Source organism: Rousettus aegyptiacus, unplaced genomic scaffold, assembly GCF_014176215.1.
Source record: "Rousettus aegyptiacus isolate mRouAeg1 unplaced genomic scaffold, mRouAeg1.p scaffold_m13_p_15, whole genome shotgun sequence".
Taxonomy (NCBI): Eukaryota; Metazoa; Chordata; class Mammalia; order Chiroptera; family Pteropodidae; genus Rousettus; species Rousettus aegyptiacus.
In genome coordinates this window covers 10,722,479-10,748,893 of record NW_023416290.1, presented here as the reverse complement: position 1 = coordinate 10,748,893, position 26,415 = coordinate 10,722,479, and the positions used below count along the sequence as shown (strand labels likewise).

The 26,415-nt window shown below is 34.2% G+C and overlaps 1 protein-coding gene across 1 annotated transcript; it reads right to left on the bottom strand.

Annotated features, from left to right (window-relative positions):
- VCPIP1 (valosin containing protein interacting protein 1) lies at positions 1 to 26,415 on the bottom strand. Its single transcript, XM_016152911.2, has 3 exons — positions 23,418 to 26,415; positions 14,537 to 14,623; positions 1 to 5,184 (listed from the first exon to the last, which is right to left on the bottom strand). The coding sequence occupies exons 1-3, from the start codon at positions 26,125 to 26,127 to the stop codon at positions 4,316 to 4,318; spliced, it is 3,666 nt and encodes a 1,221-aa protein (XP_016008397.2). The 5' UTR covers positions 26,128 to 26,415; the 3' UTR covers positions 1 to 4,315.

The window sequence follows — 26,415 nt, the reverse complement described above, 5'->3', positions numbered from 1 at the left end:
GATGATGTAATATCTATACTATTTTATTGAGCAGTTAAAGCACTTGATATTTTTTTCCAAATATTTACACTATTACCACTTATTTTTACATATTCTAAATAGCATTTCCCTCCAAAAAGTAGACTCTCCAGCTCTTGGCACTAATTTTAAAGTCAAATAAACCTGAAAATATTGATAACCTTTTCAGTCTTTTATTGCTCTACCACAGGCATAAAGGCTCAGGAAGGAACTTGTGCATTCTAAAGAAAAGTATGCAAGACCTTAAAATTTTAAATACTAAGTAATTGATACAAGCAGATAACATCAACTAAAACTTTTTTTAGTAGTTTGCCTTTCTTTTACAAGAGAATAATCATTGTATTAATATTATACTACAAAAGCATATAGACTCCATAATTTAAAAAACTGAATGTCAGATATACAAGTAATGGCATTTTCTCCAATAATTCACAATTTTTACAATTTCTGCTAGTTTGGAACAAACGTTAAAATTCCCACGATTTAAGTATTAATATGAACTGAAACACTTAGCATCTCAAAGAATTATTAGAAATGGCAGAACTTACAATTAACTGTAAACCTTACATTGGTGATATAGCTCCCCTTTGTTATTTCTTAAGTAAACATTCAACTATAGTATGTTTTCAAGTGAATAGTTCTGGTTTGAAAAATAATTTTTATGTTACTTGTAAAGAGCCTTGAGGTTGTGCAATTTTGTTAAATTGTATGATAATCTTGAAATGTAGGGATGTGTCTACCTAACATAGAGCGTGTATCTCACTACTACTATTATAAAAGGTCATTTTAAATCTGTATTGAGTGGAGTTTAATCTGATTTTGCAAAGGCTTTTATGAACATTTTAATATGGAAATCTTGTTTTGTGAACCATGAAACTCAAAATCTGCTTTGTAGTATTTTAAGTATGGCCCAATTAAAATTCCTGTTAAAAAATGAAGACAAAACTGTATTGATAGTCTGAAATAAACATTTTATGGTATTGTCATTATATTGACCAAAGCATAATGACAGAAGTTACAAGTTTATTTCATATCGAAAGATTAGTCATCGGTGAGGTCTAAATTTTTAGAGAAATGTTCACTAGCAGCATTACTAGGTAACTACTTAAAATACTTGTATAAACTTTGCATTGTAGATAACATGTGATGTCATTACAATTCTCAAAAACCTGTCATTAGTAGTACATGAGTTGCTACCAAGTGATCTTCCCTGAGGTAAGAGACCATATGCAAAAAAGTCTACTCACTTCTAATGAAGTTACTCAAAAATAATGGCACTAAGGACCTGTAGCTGGGAACCAAAGATGCATTTCAGACTGAAATCTTAATTGTAAGACGCTTGATTGCAAAACCAAACTAAAAATCATCAGAAAATATAAAGCAAAGTTTAATCAATAGCATTTACTAAATTTCTCAGGTCATTATCCTATTTTCCAATAAAATACCTGAAATAGTAAAAGAGGGGGAAATGGGCCTTAGGCTTGCTTTTTAACTAGTTCTTGAGTAACCATTCCCTTTGAGTTCCTTATATTCTAGCTCATATTTGGCAGTTGTCTTGCTTTTCTTCAGTTTCTCATTACCAGTATTTTACCAGTTTCTCATTTTACCAGTATTCTAGATAGATGCCATCTTCAATTCTACCTGGATTTTGGATCATCAATTCCAATTTGGTATGATTAACGATAAAATGGATTAATGAAGAAAAAAATTTACAGTTTTACTTAGACTTTCAGTGAAATGCTATAAACAGAATTATAGGATCGAATTATGTTACATTAGGGCTAAAAATATTTTAACTTATTTATGATCTCTAGCTTGAACTCAAAGTTGTGGTGATCACAAATAGTAGTACTAAAAAACAATCATTGTTTAGCCCTACATTTGATTATGATAACCACACGGAAGGGCAAATGATATTTAAGAACTTAAATTCTGTTCTAAAACTTCTTCAAAAAGATGATACCTGGCCTACCTCTCAAAAACCATTAATTACCCCAACGAAATTCCAGCAGCTTTAAAATAATTTCAAGGAATCTGATCATTCTCAGAATCAAGCCTTTTATTCTTTATTATGGAAAAACCTAAACAATTTTGTAACATTCACACCTAACTGGCCCCTAAATAGCATTGCTGCTGTGAGACATTAATGGTGCTGTCAGAAATGAAGCCCTTCTGCTAAATGTCCACAGGTACATTCTAAGTTGACTAAATGAGAGTATTTAATATAATAGGGTGAAAAAATTTGTTCCTGATATTTTTTCTTTATGCTATGAGAGTATATTCGTCAGTTATTAATGAAACATACCAAGCCACAGGTGAAGAAAATATTTGCTAATGAAAAGGTGATTATATCTTTTACCTGGAAGCAGTGCATTTGTTTGTTAAGGTTTTCTTGTTTTTAAACTAAAAAAAAAAAAAGGGGTTGGGGGGTAGAGACATTGAAACCAATGGCTGAAAAAGCCAAAAATAATTATAGTGGTTAGTGATATTTGCAATCTTTAGTTTAATACACAAAAGTTGCCTATACTAACTAAATGGGAAATATTTGGTAGCTGCAGTTCTTTATGCAAAACTAGTGCACAATATAAAAGTTCTACATCTCCTTGCTATTTAGCTATAAAGATACTTGAAATTTAGAAGAATGGAGATAAAATATGGTTTAAAAAATGTGATGTGATAAAACCCAAATATATATCTTGCTCAGATATCACCTGCAAATGTCTAGATTTTCCATTCTTTCCTTATTCAAAATGGACTAGTTCCATTTAGTAAGTGGATTCAGTGGGAGATACTTTCATAGAAAGAAAACCCAAACCTCCCTTTCTTTGGAAACACAAGTTACTGTCTATACTCCTTATGAATCAACAGGTTGAGATTTTTAAACACCTGATAATACACTTGCTAATGTACATTTTCTTAGAATGCAAACACAGTTCTGCATCTGTTACATGTGCAAACAGAGACAGCCAGGCTTTGAATGCTCTAGATAAGAGATTGTATTAACATACATTTTGTCTTTCATCCATTCAAATTCAACTTAATTTCAGTGAACAGAGGAAAAAATGAATTGAAATGTACATTTCAGAATACAGATTTTCAGAATAGGATAAAATAGTGCAATACCAATCTCAGATAAACATTCTTTGTCTTTAAGGAATAAGCATGAAAGCTGTTTTTTGAGGAAACTGGCACTAAGGATTTGATGAATACACTAAGCAAATGCCCAGTTATTAGGGAATGATGCAGTAAAATTTGCATCGAAATCCAAGTGAAGCCAACAAATAAAGAAAACCTTACAGACTCAAGGGGAAAAAAAGGAGTTTTGGTTCAAAGGGGCTCAAAGACACTTAGCATATATAAGCTTAAATACCATTGATCAAAATCGTAGAACAATGTAACTCATAAGGATAAATTCTTCTTTATAAATTCTCTGACTCTGACAAACTTTGAAAATTAGAGATTAACTACTGCTACCATTATTTTTATATTTTCTACCACACTTTGCAATCAACTTTTCTGCAAGATTAAAGAAAAAAAATTTGGTGGTACTTAACCAGGCCAGGATTAAAAAAATAATGGTAACATATTATCAACAACAGAGCACACAATTGGCTGTGTTGGCTCAGACAGCAACATTACTTACTCAATCACATTGACTTTATCATTCTAGAATAGATATTTTCCCCCAACCTTACTCAAGTCAGCAAAATGTTTTATCATTTCCACTCTATTGTCAAGATACTTTCACCAAGAATACATATCTCTATGAACGTGTATACATTCACAGAAATGTCAGGATCCCAGTGTCTGATAAATCCTTTTATGAATTTTAAGATACAATTTAGTTTAGATAACCTTCAAATTATATAAATCTATGACACTCTAGTAAATATGTGGGATGGTTACCTCGAAGACATCAACAGTAGCAAAATCTTATTCCCTCTCAGTTCTAGCCTTTCAGAAGTCAAACATATTTAGCAAGAGATTTTTCATGTTTGAAACATTAAGACTTTCATGGAATTAAAATTACAAAGAACTTCCAATGAACCACATATATGGAAGAAACTCATCTCAGCGGATCTAATAACTAATTTATAAGAATTCAGAGCCAGCCTGGGCAGCAGTATATTAAAAGCTATTGCCAATCACACACTTGCTATCATGCACTGAATAACAAGATATAATCTTTGAATTATATACGTACAAGATTTTTAATGACTAATCAAGTTATGTGGCCCAGCCAACAAATATTACATATTCACAATAAACATTCTGCCTTTATTAGCCTCTAATTAAATCAAGAGTGATCCATTGGCTCAGTCGTGTTTGTCATCTCAGCATCTTGACTATCCATCTCTTCAGGCTCCTCCACCGAATTTCCCTTTTGTGCTTTTGACCTTGTGGCAAATGCTGCTCCCAGTGCCTCTGCCATACAGCTATCAGTTGTTTCTGTATTCAAATTTTCAGTGCCACCAGTTAAAGAAAAAGATTCAGGTAGGCAAGTCTGAAGAGTCCCAGACTTCATAGAACTCACAACTTCTCCCTTCCTTTGAGGAAGATCAGATGGTGCCTGCTCTGTGCTTTGATCCCGCAAGTGCTTGTCCATTGAAGCCTGAATAGAAGAAACCATTTCCTGCAATTTTTTTCGCTGGGCCTCAACCAAATCAGGATCAATCTGCCTGCTGTCTCTCATTGTAACTACTCCAGGAGCCATTCGAATAAGCTCACTGTTACTAGGAGCAGCTGTGAATACAGAAGGCTCTGTTTTAGTGGAACTATTACTAAAGTCTGTCCCTGTGTTATGCTTCCGTACAACTGGAGTATCCCTAGCTCTTGGATCAAAGTGTGGGTTACTGGATGCACTTCCTAGAGAATGCCCTTTTCCCTGAAAGGCAGTTACATTATGAAGCTGCTCAGATTTCTTTTTCACTACTCCACCACTTCCTAGTTTTAATAGCCCATGTGAGGGACTTGATTCCCTACTTCTTGTGGTAGACTCTGCTCGAACCTGACTTACAGCCTCTTTAACTAAGTCTTCAACATCAGGACCGATGGGGAAATGTCCTGCAGCATCCACACACAACTCCAGTCTATCTTCGGAAGCATTATAGACAAAGGTTTTGCCAGGCAGATGTGGAAAAGTACAATGCTTGCCATCAGCCATACCTAAAGAAGGGGAAAAGATATTTAACATATTAAAATCTTACTTGAAAAGTATAGTAAAGATAATGATAGGTAAAATAGTGAATTTTCAATAATAATTTATAGATAACTTTCAAAACAAAATTAGAAAATATTTACTTATTAATAGAATTTAATACTATTATAAAAAAGAAACATCACTATAGACCATAAAGTAGTTCCACAGGGGATATGTAAAAATATGTCATTTTGCATTGGGAGAATGTCCTTGTTTTTGAAAGACGTTTGTTGAATATTTAAAAAGCAAAATGTCATGATACCTTCAATTAACCCTAAAAAGGTTCAGCAAAATACATACATGTATTACCTATGTATTTGTATAAACATAAAGTAAATATGGCTAAATGATAAAATATATATACGTATCATTAACTTATCACAAAGTTAGGAAAGGAGCTTGAAACATGAGCTATAAGAAAAACACTAGCAATAGTGTTAGTATAGCAATTGCTTACAGTAAAGCAGTAGGAAAATACACTTTCATTTACTAAAATTCAAATTATAAATTTTGCAGAGCATAACTCTTAGGGTAAAGTGTTACACAAACATGTTGCACAGTGTGTTGAATTCAAAAGTTATTCTACTGAATTACAGAATACCAATAAGTAAAAGTCAATAAATAAAAGTTGTTTCCTCAGTGTGCCATAGGTATGTGTTTTTTAAAAATATAAAAAACATGTACTTTCAAAATAAGATATTCCATAGTTAAAGTAGTAGTTATGGGGGCGCATGTAGAAAAGCTAAGATTAATAAACTGTAACTTCAGGTTAATTATAAGAACTGACACTTGGTCACAATAAATTAAAAAGATCTTATTCAATTCCTTTGAAATAGCTGTATTTTCACTTTACTACTTATTCCTCTGTGGGAGGTCAGAACCACCTAAATAGGCCTGAGATATGGATGCTCCTCAAATGACTTAGTGCAATTAACTTCTACTTCTAATGCAGCAATATAGAAGACAGAACTTTAAAGCAGGCTTTCCTTCATTTTCTAGTTGAGCAGTGTGTTCTTACTACATGGTATTTCAAAATTTTACAACTTTTGCAGCCTGGGTATAAAAAAATTGTATGTGTGTTTTAAGCGATCCAATATCCTTACATTTTAAATTTGTCACTCTAAGTATAGTCTAAATATGCGAAAATAAGGGTTTTCAATTTTTATGAAACCACAAATTTTCTGTTAAAAAAAAGATGAAGTAGAAAACTTTTACTACTATGTGATACATATGTGTATGTTTATGGCAAAATATAAAGGCAAAGCAAGCTAGTTAAAAATGAAGGGAACTGTCAATAAGTGCTACACACATTCAGAGACAGGGAGGATGGAAAGACTCTGGAATGCTTTGTGGCCATTTAGGTTGTCTCCAGTTTTGTAGATTATTAAGAATAGTTCCTCCTTCCTCTGAAAAAAGCCAGAGTGGTTCTAATGTATCTTACTGTGAATATTCCAAATAACCAGAGAAAAGAACTAAACTGCAAGTGAGTAAGTGACATATAGTAATTTCAAATAAATAAAGTATCAACTAATAAAAATCCAAGTAGAATTTCCTCTTGGCACATTTTTGACAGAAATAACTAGCAAAACAGACATACGAAAATTAAGATCAGTAATGTGGTCTAAATAGCACCTTTTAGGGCACAACCCTGAAGTCAGTTTACTGTCTACTAATCCTCTACCTCAGAGGTCTTTAAACGGCTCAGGAAACCAAGGTAGCAAAGAGAATTTTGAATAGTAAGGTTAGGGATCCACTTAGGCAAATCTTTTAAAAATTCATTTTAATAGAGACCACCCACTGACACTATGTGCCAGGAACTAAAATAAACCCCGAAGATTTAAAAATAAGATACAATTCTTAGGAGACCGAAACAAATCATTATAATTCAATCAGGTAAGTGTAATGATGGGTATATTACTCATTTCACTATTATTTGAGGATTAAATCAGAAAACATGCAAAGCACATACCACAATGCCTAATATAAATCAGGCAATCAATAGTTAATTCCTCTATTAGATCAAGAAGTGTTTGTAATTGTTTCCAGGCTGCTTTGATGCTTTCCCTTGGCTACCCCTGTTATTTACAACAAAACACTGGAAACACTCTAAGCTTTCAACAAGAAGAGAATGGTTAAGAAAATTATGGTATATTTACCCGATGGAAGTAATATTCAGCTATTAATAGTAATATAAATAAGAGACCTATGATGCCTCACATATACAGTAAAATGTATATGACGGAAAAATAGCAAGAAAAAAGAATCTACTCTAATTACAATCATGTCAAAAAATGTAAGTATAAGACAAATATTTTAAAGTTACAGGTATTGTTTCCCACTTCTACAGTTTGTAGACTTTTTACATTATTTAAAAATTTTAAAATACGTATTAAAAATCGACGCAAATACTTTAAGTGTGATCTCTTTAACATAATCACTTAGGTTTTATATAACTTGTATAGTCTTTTGAATTTTGAATTTTAAGAATCAAGGTGTATTAAACCTTCTATATCACATATCAAAAATTCCATTACACACGTACATCAAACGACATCTATACTAATATTTATAGCTACATTCTTCATTATATCAAAAACCAGGAAACTACCCAAAAGTACATCGGGAGAACAATGAATGAATTATATTAAAAACATACAACAGAATACTTACTATGCAGCAGTGAAAATGAACGAACTATAGTTGAACCCTCAACATGAATGAATTTGAAAAAGTACTGCATAAAAGAACCAAGTCACTGGGAATGTATACAGCATTACATTTTTGTAAAGTTCAAATGTAAGCAAAACTAAACACTGTAAGTTAAAGGATATCTGTTCAACTCTTAAAACTAAATTTGCCATTCATTTTCTATATTTATCTTTGTATAAAGACTTGAAAGGAAACTTAGTACATTTTAAGCAAATTAATTTTAAAATACCTTTTGAAATATAAATAGGAATATTAATAATCTACTTTAGTTATATTGGGCATTAGTTCTGTTCAGATGTAGACATAACTATTTGTTAGAGTAGATTTGAACAAAGTACGAGAAGTTATGTTTTTATTCCAATTTTTGGAGAGTATGGGTTTGTGTTTGGGAGTGAGGAGGACTTGATATGCTTTGGTCCTTTGACCAAAGGATAATAATAATCATTTGCCACATGAATCTGCCCTAAATAGATAAAAATTTTTCCATAAATAGAAGAAATTATATTTTGAAAGATAAAATAATTTTCTGATGATTAGTTTCAAACGGCTGTTACAGTCAACAGAATTTTATAAAATTCTGGAAGTAATATTTAGAATTCTAATTATAACAACAAACATTAGCTAAGTATTTATTTAGTACCAGGCACTTTGCTAACTGCTTTATCTGCACAATTCTCATCTGATCCTAACAACAACCCTGAGATTACCATACTCACTTTACAATTAAAAAAACTAATAAGTTCATACAGGGCATTAGCGGTAGAACCAAAATTTGATCTCAGATGTTCTTATTCCAAAGCTAAACTTACCTAATAAGGATAAATACCATTAGCAACATTAAAAAAATATATATGTATATATTGGCTCTATTAAGATATAAATCACATATAATTCACCCATTTTAAGTGTATAATTGATTGGTTTTTAACATAGCCACAGAGCTGTGCACCCATCACCATAATCATTTCTAGAACATTTTCATCACCCCCAAAAGCAACCCGAATCCATTAGCAATCACTTCCAATTCCTCCCCCGATCCCACTCAAAGCCCTAGGCAGCCACTGACTTACTCTGTCTCTCTAGGTGTGCCTATTCTGTGATATTTCATATAAACGGAATAATATATATGTGGTCTGTTTTAATTGGCTTGTTTCATGTAGCATATTTTTAAGGTTCATACATGAAATAGCATGTATCAATACTTCATTCCTTTTTATTGCCAAATAATATTTCATTGTATAAATATACATCTTATTTATCCAATCGCCAGTTGACCGTAATTTGAGTTGTTTCTCTTTTGACTATCATGAATAATGCTATTATGAACATTTGTGTACAAGTTTTGTATGGACATGTTTTCATTTCTCTTGGGTGTACAGCTATGAATGGAGTTGATGGGTTGTACAGTTACTCTATGTTAATTCTTTTGAGGAACTGCCAGACTGTTTTTCCAAGCAGCTGCACCATTTTACATTCCCATCAGCAGTGTATGAGGATTCCAACTTCTCTATGTCCTTCCTCACAGTTTTTATTATCTGTCTTTTTGGTTATAGTTATCCCAGTGAGTGTGATGTACTATCTCACTGTGGTTTTGATTTGCATTTCCCTAATGGTTAATGATGTTGAGTAACAGTTCATGTGCTTATTGGCTGTTTATATATTTTCTTTGCATAAATGTCTATTTGGACCCTTTGCCTATTTTTAATCGGGTTATTTGCCATTTTATTGCTGACTTATTTATGTTTTAGATACAAATCTATTATGAGATATATAATTTGCAAAAAATTGCTCCCATTCTGTGGGTTGCTTTCCACTTTTTTGATGGTGTCCTTTGCAGCACAAAAGTTTGCTTTTTATTTAACTATTTTTTTCTTTTGTTGCTTATACTTTTGGTATATAATGTTTTGCCTAATCCAGTCAAAACGTTTTATGGCTATGTTTTCTTCTAGGAGTTTTCTAGTCTTAGCGTTTATACTTAGGTTTTTGATAGTTTAAGTTAACTTTTTATTTGGTATGAGGTAGAGGTCAAACTTCATTCTTTTGCATGTGGATATACAGTTGTCCCACCACTGTTTGTTGAAAAAATTATTCTTTCCCCCATTATTATAATCAATCCTAATTAAACACTAACTTTTAAAAGACCATTAGCTGGTATCAATATATTTCAGAAGGTAGAATGAAGTGAAAGATGAAATGTTAAAATAAAAGGGATGCAAAAAAGAGGAGTGTCAGACATAAATGTATAGCTTTAAATGCTTGTATTAGAAAACAAAAAATTATAATCAATAATCTAAGTTTCTACTTCAAGAAACTAGAAAGAAAAGTGCAAATTAAACCCAAAGCAAGCAGCAGGAAGTAAAAAATAAAGATAAGAGCAGAAATCAATGAAACTGAAATCAGAAAAACAATAGAGAAAACCTATGAAACAAAAGCTGTTTCTTTGAAAAGACCAATAAAACTGATAATTAACTGGAAGGGTCAGCAAAACAAGAGAGGTACAGTATCAGAAATGAAAGAGCTATAGACCTAACAGTCATTAAAAGGACAGCAAGGGAATATTATAAATAACTTTAGGCCAATAATATTGATAACTTGTATGAAATCAGTAGATTTCTTGAAAGACAAAATTAACAGCTTACTCAAGAAGAAAGGGATAACTCCATTACAAAATTAAATTTGTAGTTAAAAACTGTCCAACAAAAAAACTCAAAGCACAGATGGCTTTACTGGTAAATTCTACTAAACATTTAAGAAATAAATATCAAAACTATTACAAAATCTACCAGAAAACAGAAGAGGAACGAACACTTCTCAATTCTATTTTATGAAGCCACCACCACCCAATTAAACCATCATTACAAGAAAACTACCTGCTATTATTCCTCATGAAAATGAACATATACGAAAACACTCAAACAAGATATTAACAATTTGAATCCACCAGGAAAAGTTGGTTCAACATTCAAAAAACTCAATCAATTAATAGTTATGAGGATGTAAATTAGTACAGCATAAAGAATATAGTCAATAATATTGTAAAAAGAGCATGGTGTCAAGAGGGTACTAGACTATCAGGGGGATTACTTTGTAAGTTATGTAAATGTCTAACCACTATGCTGTACACCTGAAACAAATATAATATTGAATGTCAAATGTAACAGAAAAATTAAAAACATTAATAAAAAGGTAAAACCAAAAAAAAATAAGAACCAAAAAACAAAACAATCAATGCATTCAATCCTATCAACAAATTAAAGAGAAAAACCATAAGATCATTTCAATAGATGCGGGAAAAGAGCACCTGATAAAATTCAACATCCATTCACAATATAAACTTCATCAGTAAATTAGGAATAGAAGGGAATGTCCTCAACCTGATAAAGAGCCTTTCTAAAGAACCTGCAGGCTGAATGCTTTACCCCTAAGATCAGGAACAAGTCAAGGATGTCCACTCTCACCACTTCTAGTCAGTGCTATAAGGCGAGAGAAAGAAAGAAAAGATATACAGATTGAAAAGGAAGAAATAAAACTATATTTGTAAAAGATATGATGACCTACGTAGAAGATCCCAAAGAAAAGCTATTAGAAATAATATGTGAGTTTGGCAAGGCCAGAGGCTACAGGGTCAATGCATAAAAACAATTATTTCTGCGCACTAGTAATAAACAATAATAAACTGGAATTTTTAAAAAGCATCTTTTACAACAGTATCCCAAAGCATGAAATATTTAGGTACAAATCTAACAAAGGATGTGCAATAATTATAAAGTGAAAAGTACAAAATTTTGGTAAGAAAAAGACGACTTACATAAATGGAATACTATAATGTTTTCAAGAGTTGGAAGATTTGATGTCAAATATCGATTGTCCTCAATTTGATCTATATATTCAACACAACACAATAAAAGTCCCAGCAGACTTTTTTTTGTAGAAATTGACAAGTTGATTCTAAAATGTATACAGACAAGCAAAAGCATCTAGAATGTCCAAAACAATTTTTGAAAAGATTCTAGAAATAGGCCCATATGTATATGGTAAATTGATTTTTAAAAAATAACTTTATTGACATTTTACATATAATTCACCATTCTCAAGTGTGTACTTCATGATTAACTGATTTTGAAAAAGGTATCAAAATAATTCAATGGAGAAAGTATAGCTTCTTCAACAAATGAAGCTAGAACAATTGGACATCTACACATAAAATAAAAACTTCAACTCCTACCTTGCAATATATATAAAAAATCAATTTGAAATGCATCATAAACCTAAAAGTAAAACCTAAAACATAGAAGAAAAATTTTGTGACCTTGGATTAGGCAAAGATTTCTTGGATAGAACAAAAAAGTATAAATCATAAAAGAAAAAAAACTGTTAAACTGGTTATCAAAATTAGAAACCTCTGCTCTTCCAAAGGTATTGTTAAGAGAATAAACAGATAAGTTATAAACTGGGAGAAAATATTTGCAAAACACTTATCTAATAAATAATGTGTGCCTACAATACATAAAAAACTCTCAATTTGAAAAAATTCTAACCAATTTTAAAATGGGAAAAAAAAGAGCAAATAAGCACATGAAAAGATTCTCAACATCATTAGTTATTAGGGAAATGCAAATTAAAACCACTATGAAATAGTGCTATAAACCTATTTTAATAGTTTTAACAACAAAAGCTGGTACTACCATGTTCTGACAAGGATATAGAGCAACTGGAATGCTAATATAGTGCTAGAAAGAATACAAACTGGTCCATCCACTTTAGAAAATGGTTTGGTTTGGCAGTTTCTTAAAAAGATAAGCATATACTTGTCATATGACTCAGCAATCCCACTCCTAGCTATATGCCAAAGCGAAAACGAATGTCCACACAAAGACCTGTAAGAAATGTTTTTGGTGGCTTTATTTATTGTAGCCAAAAACTAAAACAAACAAAGAAAAAAACACAAATGTTCTTCAACTGGTTATAGAGCTTTTAAAATGTGATACATACAACAGACTACTACTCAGCAATAAAAAGGAATAAACTACTAATACATGGAACCAGACAGATGAATCACAAAAGCACTAGGCTAAAAACAGAAATTGGCGATTTTTTCTGTAAAGGAGCAACATGGTAATATTTTAGGTTTTGTAGACCATAAAGCCTCTGTCACAACTATTCGACTCTGCCACTGTTGTGGCAAAACAATCACAGACAATTGTAAACATAAGTGTGGCTGTGCTCCGATAAAACTATATCAACAGGCAGTGGGCCTGATATGGCCCAGGGGCAATAATTTGCCAACCCCTGTGCTAAATCAAAGAAGCCAGACACAAAAGGTTACACCACATAATTTCATTTATATGGTAATATGAAAAAGGCAAACACAGAAACGGATATCAAATCTAGGGGTCAGGGTAAGGGATTACTTAGAAAGGGGCACGGGGAAACTTTTTGGAATAATGGAAATATTCTCTATCTTGATTGTGATGGCGGTGGTTACATGACTGTATATTTGTCAAAACTGATATACCAATATACTCAAAAGGATGAATTTTAATATATGCAATTTATGCTTCACTAATTCTCTCTCAGAAAGGAAGGAAGGAAGGAGGGAAGGAGAAAGCAGCCATTCTTTCTTTGGTACCTGATTCAAAAACACCAAGAGAAAAAAAATTTTTGAGATAATCAAATATCAAGGAAACTTAAACACTGACTAGATATTTGGTGATAATTAAAAATTTATTATTTGTATTTTTTGAATGTGATAATGCTATCGTAGTTATTTTGTAAAAAGAAAAAAGATATATATAATTAAGTGTTTACAGATGACATTATCTCTGGGATTTATTTAAAAATAGTCCAGTTGAAAAGGGGGTAGAAATGTAATGATAATTGTTGCAGCTGGATGGAGGATAAATAAGGGTTCATTACATTACTCTCGCAACTTTTATGTATGTTTGAGCATGTCTACAATAGCCAAGTTTTAAGAATGAAAAAAGGTGAAGATGAAATAATGTACTTAATGCTTACTGAGGTGAAGTGAGATAAACCAGAGTGAAAGACTCTTGAGACCAAAAGCATTTACATCAAATCCCTCAAAAAATACATGTGAGTTCCAAACACACACACTGGCATCCTCTCTTAAAACCTTAAAATTACGAAGATAAACACCCACACATATCTTTGTAAACAATGCACATGTGATGTGAAAATAAATGTAAAATGAGCTGTTTTCTAAAATCCAGAAAGCAGTGAGGTATATAATAATCATAGCCAAAACACAACAATAAAAATACCATATTATCTGGTTCTGGGATAGTCGCTAGCATTATAACCAAATCTGCTTCTAATTTCACAACTTGTCTTCAGCTGTTAAGAATCATATACATAATTTAAATGAAAAAATAGCAGCAAGAAAATTATAGGGGATTTTCAGTAATATTATAGCAGAAAACAGGTGACCATATCAGGATAACAATCCATTTTAACTAAGCAGACTGCTAAAGAAGAATATAAACTGAAAATTAACATTGGAATAGTTTTAGAAGAATACTATCTGAACTTAAACTTGTAACAGCTTCAGTAAAGATAGTATCTAAGAATAAAATTAGAAATTAACTATACCCATGGTTTTCTTCATAATGTTGTAGAATACACCACCCTGCTGGAACATGTGAGGAAGCCCCTTTGCATAAGACCATACGTCTTCTCCTGTAAGATGAAAACAGATACAGTATTAGCAACAAAGGAGTTCAACCCAGGGTTGCTTTAATATGGATTAAACTTTAGTAGAGATTGCAAGGCACGTCTCCTAAATGAGTGATGCTGCCTGGTATAACATATAGGGAGATGATATGGCAAACTAGAAAATGCATGGCCCATTGAAAGGTGACAGCGACTGCCAAGTGCTGCCATGGAAAAGTACAGGCCAATGTTTAAGACCATATGGCTTTTCAAGAGAAGCCAGAAGTCTGGGTTTTTAATGTGAATTCTCCCAATTTTTAAATGTAGGAACTAATTCAGAAATGTCTTTAAAACTACATGAGTCGATGCTGGACGTATTAAACACAGTAGATCTGAAAACTCAATATAGCTCCAAGAAAACTAGTTTGCAACCTTGTACTAGAACAACAGAAAAGGTTATGGAAAGATAATTTTTAAAAGTAGAAAACTGTTATTTTCTATATTTACATTAAAACCAAATAAAAACAGATGGAGGGGCTAGAGAGAAAAGCAAACAGGTAGGTTGAAGGTAAGTAATTAATGTTGTATTTTGTTGTTCCAAGAGTCTTTTTAAAATAGAAATTTAAGGGGAAAATAACTTGTAGAAGATTTAGGATAACCTTTAGACAAACTGCCATTTCACAAAAACATTTTTTTCAAGAACATTCTTTGATAGTGTCTATTTCAATGCAAATAAAGAATGATAACCACTATTCAAGAAGTCAATAAAGAATGGAAGGAACAGAAAAGCTACTTTTGGTTTGAGATTGGTATCTTTATACTTTCATCGTTTCTAATCTGATAATATACAGTACTACTTTTATAATCGAGACTTTATTTAAAGTTAATTTTAACAGGAAAAAGTTAACTTTTATCTTTCCTATTAGAAGACTATACTATCAGATCTGAGCTTTGAATGGAGGTTACTGATGATGTGAAATTAATCACTACATACCTATAATCTCACAGAGCTTCAGCCCCTTTCCACATTCATAAACAAGAATATGAATTTTCTTGGCACTTGGCTAAACTTACTGAGTATGTCAGTTTAAGGTATATAAATTTTAAAAGCCTTGGCACTTAGTTTCAGTTAACTACATTTATTTACACATAAACACTTCATCACTAATGATACAGTACTACTAGAATATGACTATATTTAAGTTTAACAAACCTACTAAACTTCATTTGGATAAATTATGTCTACAATGATAACTTTTCAGTTATTATCAATTATCTTATTATTATTATTTTAAATGTCCTTAGTATTTTATAAATACTCTAGGATATCATTTACTTGAAAAATATATCGAAAAATTATATGGTAGCAATTATATATATATATTTTTGGGAAAATCTGAACAGGTACCAAAATAGTAAATTCCTCAGAACTGACCACCTAAATACAAGTAACAAAATAACATTTCTTGGTATTTTACATACCTAACTATTTCTTATTTAAACAGACAGAATTCTAAGAAATAAGAACTCTTATTGGAGTGTTTATCAATCTTGTTTTCATTATCTCCCCCTAAGGATCCTTTTCAGATATTGTTCTAGACCACCTTCCCCCATGACATTTGAATACTAGAGATATACTGTTTATCTGTTTCGGTACTATATGTATATCAGAGTAAGATTTTTTTCACCCTTTCCCTCCCCCAAAAACCAGTTTTCACCCACTTAGGGGCAATAGAACTCTATTGCTTTAAGGGAGGGATAAATGCCATCCAATCCCCAACCCTCTATCTATTATCTACCCAGCTCTAAGCAAGCACTGTACAGTTTTGTTTTCTCATCACAACTAAGCCCTATTTTACAGACAAGGAAACAAGCCCAGAGAGCTTATGTAATTCACTGAAGATGAAAGTGCTAGTAAGTGGCAGAGCCAGGATTTGAATCCTGTATATCCCTCAGAAGCTTATACTCTTTCCAGTAATACTAAACCTTTACTAGAGGCCAAATTGTGTTATGACAAATATGACAGAACTATTCATGGTCTTTTTCACAGAAATCCATGGCATCAACAACTGGTAGAGAAAAAAAATTGGCAAATTACTTCCTTTGGTATTCAAATATTTCCCACTGAAGTCATGTCTGTTGGTAATAAAACCAAGGAAAGGAATTAGAGATTAGGAAGCAGGGATTGCTATACTGACCAATTCCCCTATGAGTCTCATACAGCTCTCCACTGCCCGTATCCTACCTGAATTACTGCCATCATCTCAAAACTAGCTTTCCCTCTGATCGTGTGATAAATCCCTCCTCCATACAGCCTTCAGAAGAGTTAAACCTTTAATGGTTCCCCAAAACCATTTTGTGAAGTCCAAGCTCCTTTTTTCACAGCATGAAAGGCACTCTAAGAGCCTTTGTCCTTTATCCTAGCTCACAATTCTCATCATAGCCCAACATGATTCTCATAAAGCAACACACTGCTCCCCAAAGGCTATATACTCCTTAATTTGAAAATATATACATATCCCTATGTTCACTGCAGCATTATTTACAAAAGCCAAGATATGAAAACAATCTAAGTGTCCATCGACAGATGAATAAATACAGAAGACATGGTGTATATATACAATGCAATACTAACTACTCGGCCATTAAAAAGATAAAATATTGCCATTTGTGACAACATGGATCTTGAAGTTATTATGCTAAGTGAAATAAGTCTGATGAAAAAGGACAAAAACCATATTATTTTACTCATATAGGAAATTTTTAAAAAAGTGAAAAAAATAAAACCAAACTAATAGATACCTACAATGGAATGGTGATTACCAGAAGGGAAGAAAGAGGGAGAGGGCAAAGGGCGAATTGGGGAAAGAGGGTCAAATATACGCTAACGAAAGGAAACTAGTCTTTTGGTGGTAAGCATGCAATAAAGTATACAGATATCAAATTATAATGTCGTACACCTGAAAATTATATAGTTTTCCCCCCAAATTTATTTATTTTAGTTTCAAGTATACAGTACTTTGGTTAGACATCTATATAGTTTGTAAGACGATCCCCCCATTGTTCCCGCCCCCCCGCCCTCCATCTAGCCATTACATTAATACTAACTGCATTCCCTCTGCCGTGCTCCCCATCCCCGTGACCATCTATCAACTACTAATTTGTACTTCTTTGACTTTTCGCCCCATTATCCCAGCTCCCCAACCTCCCTCCCTTCTGTCCATCACCAAATTGTCCACATTTGTGAGTCTGTTTTTGATTCGTTAAAATTATATAATGTTATTAACCAATGTCACCTCAATACATTTTAAAAAAATGAATGAATGAAACTCAAATTAGGTGTCTTCTTCTAGGATTCTTCAGAGTGATGGTTAGGTAGGTACCTTCCGTGCTGCACATTGCAGGGTAATTTAGTTTACTTTTCTGTTCCCCTTCTAGACTAGATGCTTTTCAGTCACAAAAAGGTCAGTGGCCTATCTGACTTTCTATTCCCAGGGCCTGGCACAGTGCTGGACAGTAGCCACTCTTACCATTTGGTGAGTAAATGTATATAAGTAGTATGAATGAGGTTTTTCCTTTTAACAATGTATGAATAAAGTCCTGAAAAAACTTAATTGAAGCAGCGCAATGAAAACTGTTCTCCAATGTTATGGATAAAATATAACTAATGGTACTATCCGTATCTCTTTGTGAATCTAGTAAAACAAAATCATAGCAAAAACAAAGGGAAAGACTTTTGGGTACAACCTTCCAGTTATAAAATAAATAAGTCATAGGGAAGTAATGTTCAGCATGTTGACTATAGTTAATTATACTGTATTTCATATTTGAAAGTTGCTAAGATAGATCTTAAAAACAAGTGGGAGAATTATTTTTCTACCATTTCATTAAAAAGCAATCTCTTAGAGAATAGGAATAGTTGGTTAAAGCATATAGCAAGTATATTAATTCATATTTTTTATGTTAGCCTCCAATTAATTTTACTTTATAATTCAAATGTTTCTTCATTTTACAATTGTAAAATACTTATATTCAAAAAATTGTGTGTATATAAATGTAGAAAAAATCTATACTACCACCATGCAGAACCTCTGTTCATACCTTATCTTCCTCAAATCCTTCCTCTGTAAATAACCATAAAATAAACTGAACAAAATGTAAACAGTAGTCCCAGAAACATGAGACTACTTCTACTAGAAAGAATCCTAAAGGCACTCATTAGCTGAAAGAATTGTTGCCACCCCTCCACCCTTCCTACAGATTCTCCCATCCAAAAATGCATCGACTTTATCAATAGCCAAAACCATTTCTAAAAAAGGCATGTTTGTTTCCCTCCTTTTACTCAATCCCTTAACTGTATCCAGCTCATACAGCTTTTGGCATCATCACCAGCATTAAAAGATGTATTTACCATTCACATATATGAACACAAACCTGTGTGTAAATGTGTATGCTACACAAAGAGAATCTGATTCTCTCTGAGGTGTGCAAATGTTAAAGAAAATTATCATGTTTTATTTTATACATACTTGAATTCTTTGAATTTTTAAAAATATTATCTTGTAAAGTAAAAAATATGAAGGAAAATAAAAGCTATCAAAGTAACTGAGTATAGAAAGGAACAGAATCAATGTTTAACTTAATCTTCAAAGTATGATAGTATAAAATCACCACTTATTACACATTTATCTTAAGATATATCTATATGAATTATTTTTAATCAACTTTATGAGTGCTCCATTACAAATATGCTGTATATAAATCAATTAGAAGGGCTATCAGATGGCATGTAAAGAATAATAATATGCATTAAATACTATCTAGAAACTGTCTTCCATCCGATATTTGAAGAAAGTAATCAAGGTACAATATGATATTATTAATGTCATCTAAATTACACTTGAATCCCAAGTGTAATTCTGGAAAATCCTAAGGCAGTTATAACATCAAGAGGTATTAAGAAATTCATAAAGTTTTTCCAGGAAACAGAAAGTATACAAAAATCAAACAAGTTTCTCAACTCCTGAGAGGCTGCTAAACTTTGTAGTGAATGGGGTAAATACCACAAGTAGCTTAATTCCATTAAAGCAATTCCAAACTAACAAATTGTTTTTTACACATCTGTCTTTACCTCTTGAAGAAGAAAATTAACTAGAAACTTAGTAGAATACTAAGAAAAAATAAATTAGCCTAGTATTTATGGTAATCGAGGTACCATCTATCATATCTCCAAAAGAAAATCCACAAAAAAAATCTACGATAAAATTTAATAACACATTTTGTAATACCAGAGTTAGAGTCACTACTCCAATACTATATAAATAATGAAGATTATAGTCTGCAAAAGTTGTTCAATTGTTAATTGTTCAATAACCGCCCCCCACCCCCAGTGGTCTGGATAAGGCAGATTAAAACATGAAATATTATAGGTAAAACACTGTTATTTCATTTCAAAACTACTACCATAAGATTCAAAGTGACTAGTTCCATAAATGGTTCATGTTAAGCAAAAGACTGATGCATTTATTTAATGTCTTGTTGACATAAACATACATAATAAATATAAATTCTATTTAATAATATTCTACTTAAAAACAATGAAAATAAAAAGCACATGTCCTTGACTATCAGGTAGTCAGCCTATTTAATGTAGATATACAGTCCTCTATTTTTACATAGTTTTTATAATTTTTATATATAGAGAAAAGAAAGCTGGAGATCTTACCGGCAGGTAAGTTTATGGAGGGCAAGGACTGTGTCTCATTCATCTTTGTATCTCCAGCAGTCTCTAACTCATAGCAGACATTCACTTTGCTGAAATGGTCTGCATTCATTCATTCGACGATCATTTACTTGACACCTAATAAGTGTCAGGCTCTGTACTAAGTGACAGGGTTTTCATTCGTGAATCAAACAGGCTACTATCTCTGCCTTTGTGGAGTTTATAGTACAGTGGAGGAAGTGAATGAATAAGTAGGTCAACAAATAAGATAATGAAAACTTGTAATAAGTGCTATGAGAAATTAAAAGGATAAAATGATAGAGGGGACCAACTTAGAATGGTTAGCAAAAGTCTCTCAAACCCTTAGATAAGGTGTTCAGGAGAAAGCCTCTCTTAAAAAAGGTAGTATTTAAAAGCCTAAAAAAAAGCCTAAACCTAAATCAGGAGCCAAGTATTTGAAGAGCATAGGCTTGATGGACTATTTTTTAAACTAACACATCAGCAACTTAGCTTACACTTGTTAATTCATAAAGGAATTTCTGCGCTTTGAAACTTGCAATTTTCTAAGTAAGCCATCCTTTTTTTATTTTCTAGCCCACTCCAGTCTAAACAACAATAGTTTCTCAGCACTCTTTACTTAAGGTTGAATATATATAACTATCCCCAAGTTGACATTTTTACAAACACACCACTTTTTATTAAGAATATCTTCTATAGATTGAATTTGAATGCAGTTAAAAGCGAATTAGTGGTAGAACACTAATATTTACATAAGAACTTATATAGGAGAGGCACTGTCTTAGTACTTTAAAGCAAAAAGTCTCTCAATTGCTACCACTATAAAATTAGCAAAATTCTCTTTTTATGCTCAAATTTTGTGTCTGGAAGGGAAGAATTAAAGAAATTTGCAGCTTGTAAGGGCAGCAATGCAAATGTTGGAGGTGAAGAGGGAAGGGGGTCATAACAGAAAGACATGTCTTGAACTCACTGTAGTCCACAGCCTAGTATAGTATACTCAGATGTTCAGGTCCAGAAAACTCCAACCAAAATCAAAAGTGACTAATTATAAATCAGAATTATACTGTACTAATTTTTGTTATGAAATACATCATCACACCGACCAGACTTTTAGACTACTGATCATAAACTCACTTGTGCCAATTTATTAATCTACAGTGGAAAACAGCCTTCCAAGTGAACATAATCCTCGTTTTTACTCTCACCTGTACATCAATATTTATATTAGTAAGTTAAATGAGTGATCAGAATAGATGCTTGATGAATATAGAATCAGTAAAGGGATACAGACCTTTCAGCCAAGCCATGGCAAGGACTGATCACATATTCCTGCCCTCAATAGAGATTACCTTCCTAGTTACCAGAATTTTCATGAACCCCAGATGATACATCTTTTCCCTTTGTACAGCAGTGTATAAACAGTGCCAAATTCTGCTTTTCAACTCTTTTTCAATGTTCAATGCTGACCATTCCATTCCATTTCTGCTGACACAGTCTTTGTTTAGACGTGTTAATGTCACCTATTCAATTCAATCAAAAACATTTTAAAGTGCCTACTACCTATTGGGCACTATACTAGGTGCTGAACATCCAAGGTTAGTATATAATATGAACCACATTCTCAAAAGTTCATCTTTCATTGAAGAAGACCTTCTCTTTCCTGTTTTTGACCTCAAAGACTGCCAGTTTTTAAAAGTGCATTCTGTATATATCTAATTTTATATATTCTGTGATGTTATTTAATTTTAAGAATTCTAGGAGTATTATATACTGTTGCCCTATATACCAACTACAAAGGAGTGTTTTGTATAAAGGAGGCAACTGAAGTATTGGGGAATTAAGCAGCTTACCTGAAATAACTAAGTTAATAAGTAGTGGAGCCGAGATTCAAAGTCTAGGTCTTTCTGACTCCAAAGATCACACAAACTTTCCTCTATTCCATGCAGTATCTAAGAAACTAAAAACTCTGAGATAGAAATTTATAAAGTGCCTAGTAAATTTCTTGACATTCCCCCAAATTCAATGACTATGTTTACCAAAATAAAATCAGCAATATCAAGTATAAATTTGTAGAGGACACTTAGATCTCCTATGGATTACCAGGCCCCCCAAATTTAACAAGTCAGGAATAAAAAATCTTCATTTTGAAAGGTCAAGGCCCAATCCACTGATATTTAGTACTCTTAGAAAACACAATCAAAACTTAGGTCACTTTTCAAGTTGAAAACTCTAATCTCAGCAAAAATAATAATCTCAGCAAAAAATATATTTAAATTTTACTTCTACTTTAAGCCTTATTATGTAAAGCATATTAACATTGATTTAAAAACATAGATTAAGTAAATGAAAATGATGTAAAAAGTGCACCACTGGATCATATGTCAAATCATCTAAAGCTTTAAATCACATATTGTTGACATTTCCCTTTAATTTATGATAATTTTTAAAAATGTTTCTTAAGCAACCCATTAACATCTACCTCTGTTCTTCATGTTTCTCATGAGTTACAACAGTTCGTTACAATTGATGGCAAACAATCACTAAGCAAGGACATTACTTAAACACAAATCTTAATGTACAAATAAGAAAAATGTGATGAACAGGGGGAAGGGAGAACAGGAAATGGAGGAGAAAGACTATTAGGTGGGAGGGCAGGGAGAATACGAAACCAGAAACTGCAATTCATCAAACAGGAAGTCCTGAAATCACATGACATGCAGGAAAATAAAATTTAAAAATAAATGAAAAAAGGAAAGGTGGGAAAGCTCAATAGAACCAAGGGAGGAGGTGAATGAAAAAGGCTGTAAATAGATTAAAGCCTACTAAAAAAAAATTAGAATAATAAGTTATATTTAAATAATCTGGAGATGGTTGTGACTACTTTCACTTTCTTGTTTTCCTAACATTTACTGAACAGAGAATCACCCTAATATCCATTAACTATCAAAAAGCTAAAGAAAATAATTTTCTCCTAAAATATATATCAAATAGTTTTTAATGACCATAGATTTTTTTTTTTACAAAGATGACAGAATTCAGTGTATTAAATTCACGATTAAGATTATGTTAAATTGATCTTACCCATTAATGTTGCTAAAAGACACAAGGAGTACATTTCCTTGTCAGCTTGCTCCTGAAGTTCCTTAGATGACAGTTTACCAGTAACAGCAATCTCTTCTTTCACAGTGTGGGCCGAGTGTGCTGCAGCAGCCTGACCACCTTCTGCTTTACTTTTTAGAATCTCTATTGTAATTCTGTCACCATGCTGTAAAGGAACTGGCTCCTTTTCCATTCCTGCTTGCGGTGGCATTAACTCTTTAGGAGGAAAGCCATATCGAATACACTGTAAATATGGAGGAATGTTGAATTCTCTGGCTATGCTTTCCTGAAGTTCGAAAAAGGTTGTTGATGATTTAAGTGTAACCATGGACTGTCGTCCATCATTAGTTGTTATCCGGATCTTCTTTTCCTTAGATGTTGTTGGTGAATAGGGAGCCTTGGTAGGGGTAGCAGGTGCAGAGGACGGACCATCACGAATGGCACTGGGAGAAACAGTCCTGGGCTGCCCTTTATGTTCTTGTTTTAATTTTTCTGTTTTCCGTTTCTGCATTACAGAAGCCTGTTCCGTAATGTTCTGTTGAACAGTTCTTTCAGTTTTACTCATGTTTAACTCCTCCTTGTGCAAAGTTTTTGTTTTCTGTCCAGTAAGAATAATTTTGGTTGGGAGCTGAGACTCCAACTCTTGTCCTTGTACATCTCCAACTCTTTGGGCATGAGCACCATCTATATTTACAGGAGTATAATCATCAGGATTCTTTTTGGCAGTCTGATACAATATAGTGTGGACAACTTTCTGAACTAGGATTTCACTCCCAAATTCTCCTGGAAAGTGCTTGGTAACAAGTTTCATTGCAACATCATAAACATTACTATTCAAAGATGAATCACTTTCATACTGGAACCAATATACTGTTTCTCTGACCACTCTGCCACCCCATTCCAGAGTAATAGGAAAAGCTTCTGGTAGATTGTCATACTCTTTACCATCCCAAAAATGTTTGAATCCACAACCACATTTGCCACCAGTGGACCTAGAATTAGTTCTGTCCCCATCCAAATACACGATAGACCCATCTCCTCTGACCCTTCGCACAGATGTGCCATGGCACCAATTACAAGCTGTTAGGTTACTCAATCCATAGTCCGGTACCAGAACATCTTTCACTGGATCATACGAGCAAACCAAATTGTTCAAAGGAAAGCTATAATTTTTGTCAGACCTCAGCTGTCCATGAGTACTTTTTGCCAGGTTATACAGTTTCCCTCCTGGAGCCAACCACTCTAGAGGAACATGAAGTTCAGAAAGGGCACCACAGAGCAAACATTTGTGAAGGCGATTATCCATTACTGCCTTTTTAGCAGCTGCTGTGACTTCTTCAGGGTGAACTCCTATTACCCCAGTCCTCCTGTAGAAATACTGATGGACGTCAGCAACCAAACTAGGATGGATACCGTGTTTGTCCATAAAGACTTCTTCCATAGCAGCAACAAGCCTAAGTAAGTATTTATCTTGCAGACTTCTGTCTCCTCCAATAACACAACCACCATCCTCCTCAAGTTTGATGTACTTTTTAATAAGGTCCTGAGGCACACCCCATGCTTTAGGAAGCAAATTCATAGGCAGTTTGGGTAAAGCGGCCCCCTTTATGCCTACCAAGGGGATATAATGGTTTCTACCAGAGCTACTCCATGCAATACAGATTGGTTTGTTCAAATGACCATCTCTTCCAGTGCACTTCTCTGCAGGAATGAGCCCAGGCAGAAATGTGGCTGAATAATCACCAGAGCTTCTCATACCACTGAGAGAATCTAACAGAATGATAGGACGATGTAACACATTGGCAAGGCCAAATATGTGGATGTTCCTCAGGCCCAAGGGAACACCCTCAGGTGGCACAAACAGAGGGTCACACTCATTGATAATGTCCTCCCACTCAGCAGCATCAATGAAGTCATGGAACAGGGCTTGATATCGGGCCAGGTGCTGCTGAAAGTGCTGTTTCAGATTCTCTCTCAAGGCATGCCAGAAGAGCTCCCGGCCTACGAGAGCCCGGGACACAGCATGCACGAGGCAGTGTCCATCCCCGTCCACATGCACTGGAATGAGGCATTCTTGGCTTTTATTGGCCCGCTTGATGTCTTCAAGGGTGTCATGTAAATACAGGAGGCTTCCGGAGCGGTCCTTGCCATAGCCCACCGTGTTAACATGCTCTGGTTCGATGAGGAAGGCGCGGTCACCCAGCAAAGCGCAATCGAACAGCTCGCCCTGGTTCATGTCCCGGAGCAGCTTAGCCCGGCCTGTCTGTTTGTCCATTCCATACCGAGCTAATATGGGCGACAACAATTTGCAGTGGTAGTTGGAAAGGCCCATCACCTTTACCAGTTCCGTGTTCTTCTTCGGTGCCCCCGTCACCCCCAGCAGCGCGTTCCGCAGCAGGTTGTGTAGCACTACGTCCGGGTCGGTCACCTCCTCCACCCCCAGCAGCTGTTGCTGCTCGTGCCGCTGTCCGCACTCGGTACACTCGATGCTGACAGAACCGGAGGCCGGGAAGAACAGACGCGCCTGGCACTTCGGATCCGGGCAGCTTCCGGAAAGGATTCTCCGGTCTCTCCGCTTCGAGAGGCCCCCCGGAGCAGCCGCCGCTGCAGCCGCCAGTGACGGCGGAGTCTGCGGAGCCTCGGGGGGAGGAGGCGGCGGCGGCAGCGGAGGCGGCGGCGGCGGCTGAGACATCGCGCTCGGCTCTCGAGTCTCGCTCCGCGTCCCAAGCGACCCTCAAGGGCTCATAGCCCAGACCCCCACCGGCCCGACTCGGTCTAGACCAGGCCCAGGGCGAATCACTTTCCTTTCCCTACCAGCTCCTCCTCCTCCTAAGCGAAGGCGGAAGCACCGGACGTTGTTTCTCTTCTTACTTCTCCACTGCCGTAGCCGTTGCCCCGAACGTAACGGCCACCACCCTACCCCGCACTCACACTCACGGACTCTCGCTCTCTCTCCCTCAGACACACAGACATACACGCC

Coding starts and splice junctions, on each gene's coding strand:
- VCPIP1 (XM_016152911.2), bottom strand. CDS start 26,127: ATGTCTCAGCCGCCGCCGCCGCCTCCGCTGCCGCCGCCGCCTCCTCCC. Junction 14,624..23,417: donor TCTTTTAGCAACATTAATGG/GTAAGATCAATT, acceptor TTCATCTTACAG/GAGAAGACGTATGGTCTTAT. Junction 5,185..14,536: donor CATTATGAAGAAAACCATGG/GTATAGTTAATT, acceptor CCCCTTCTTTAG/GTATGGCTGATGGCAAGCAT.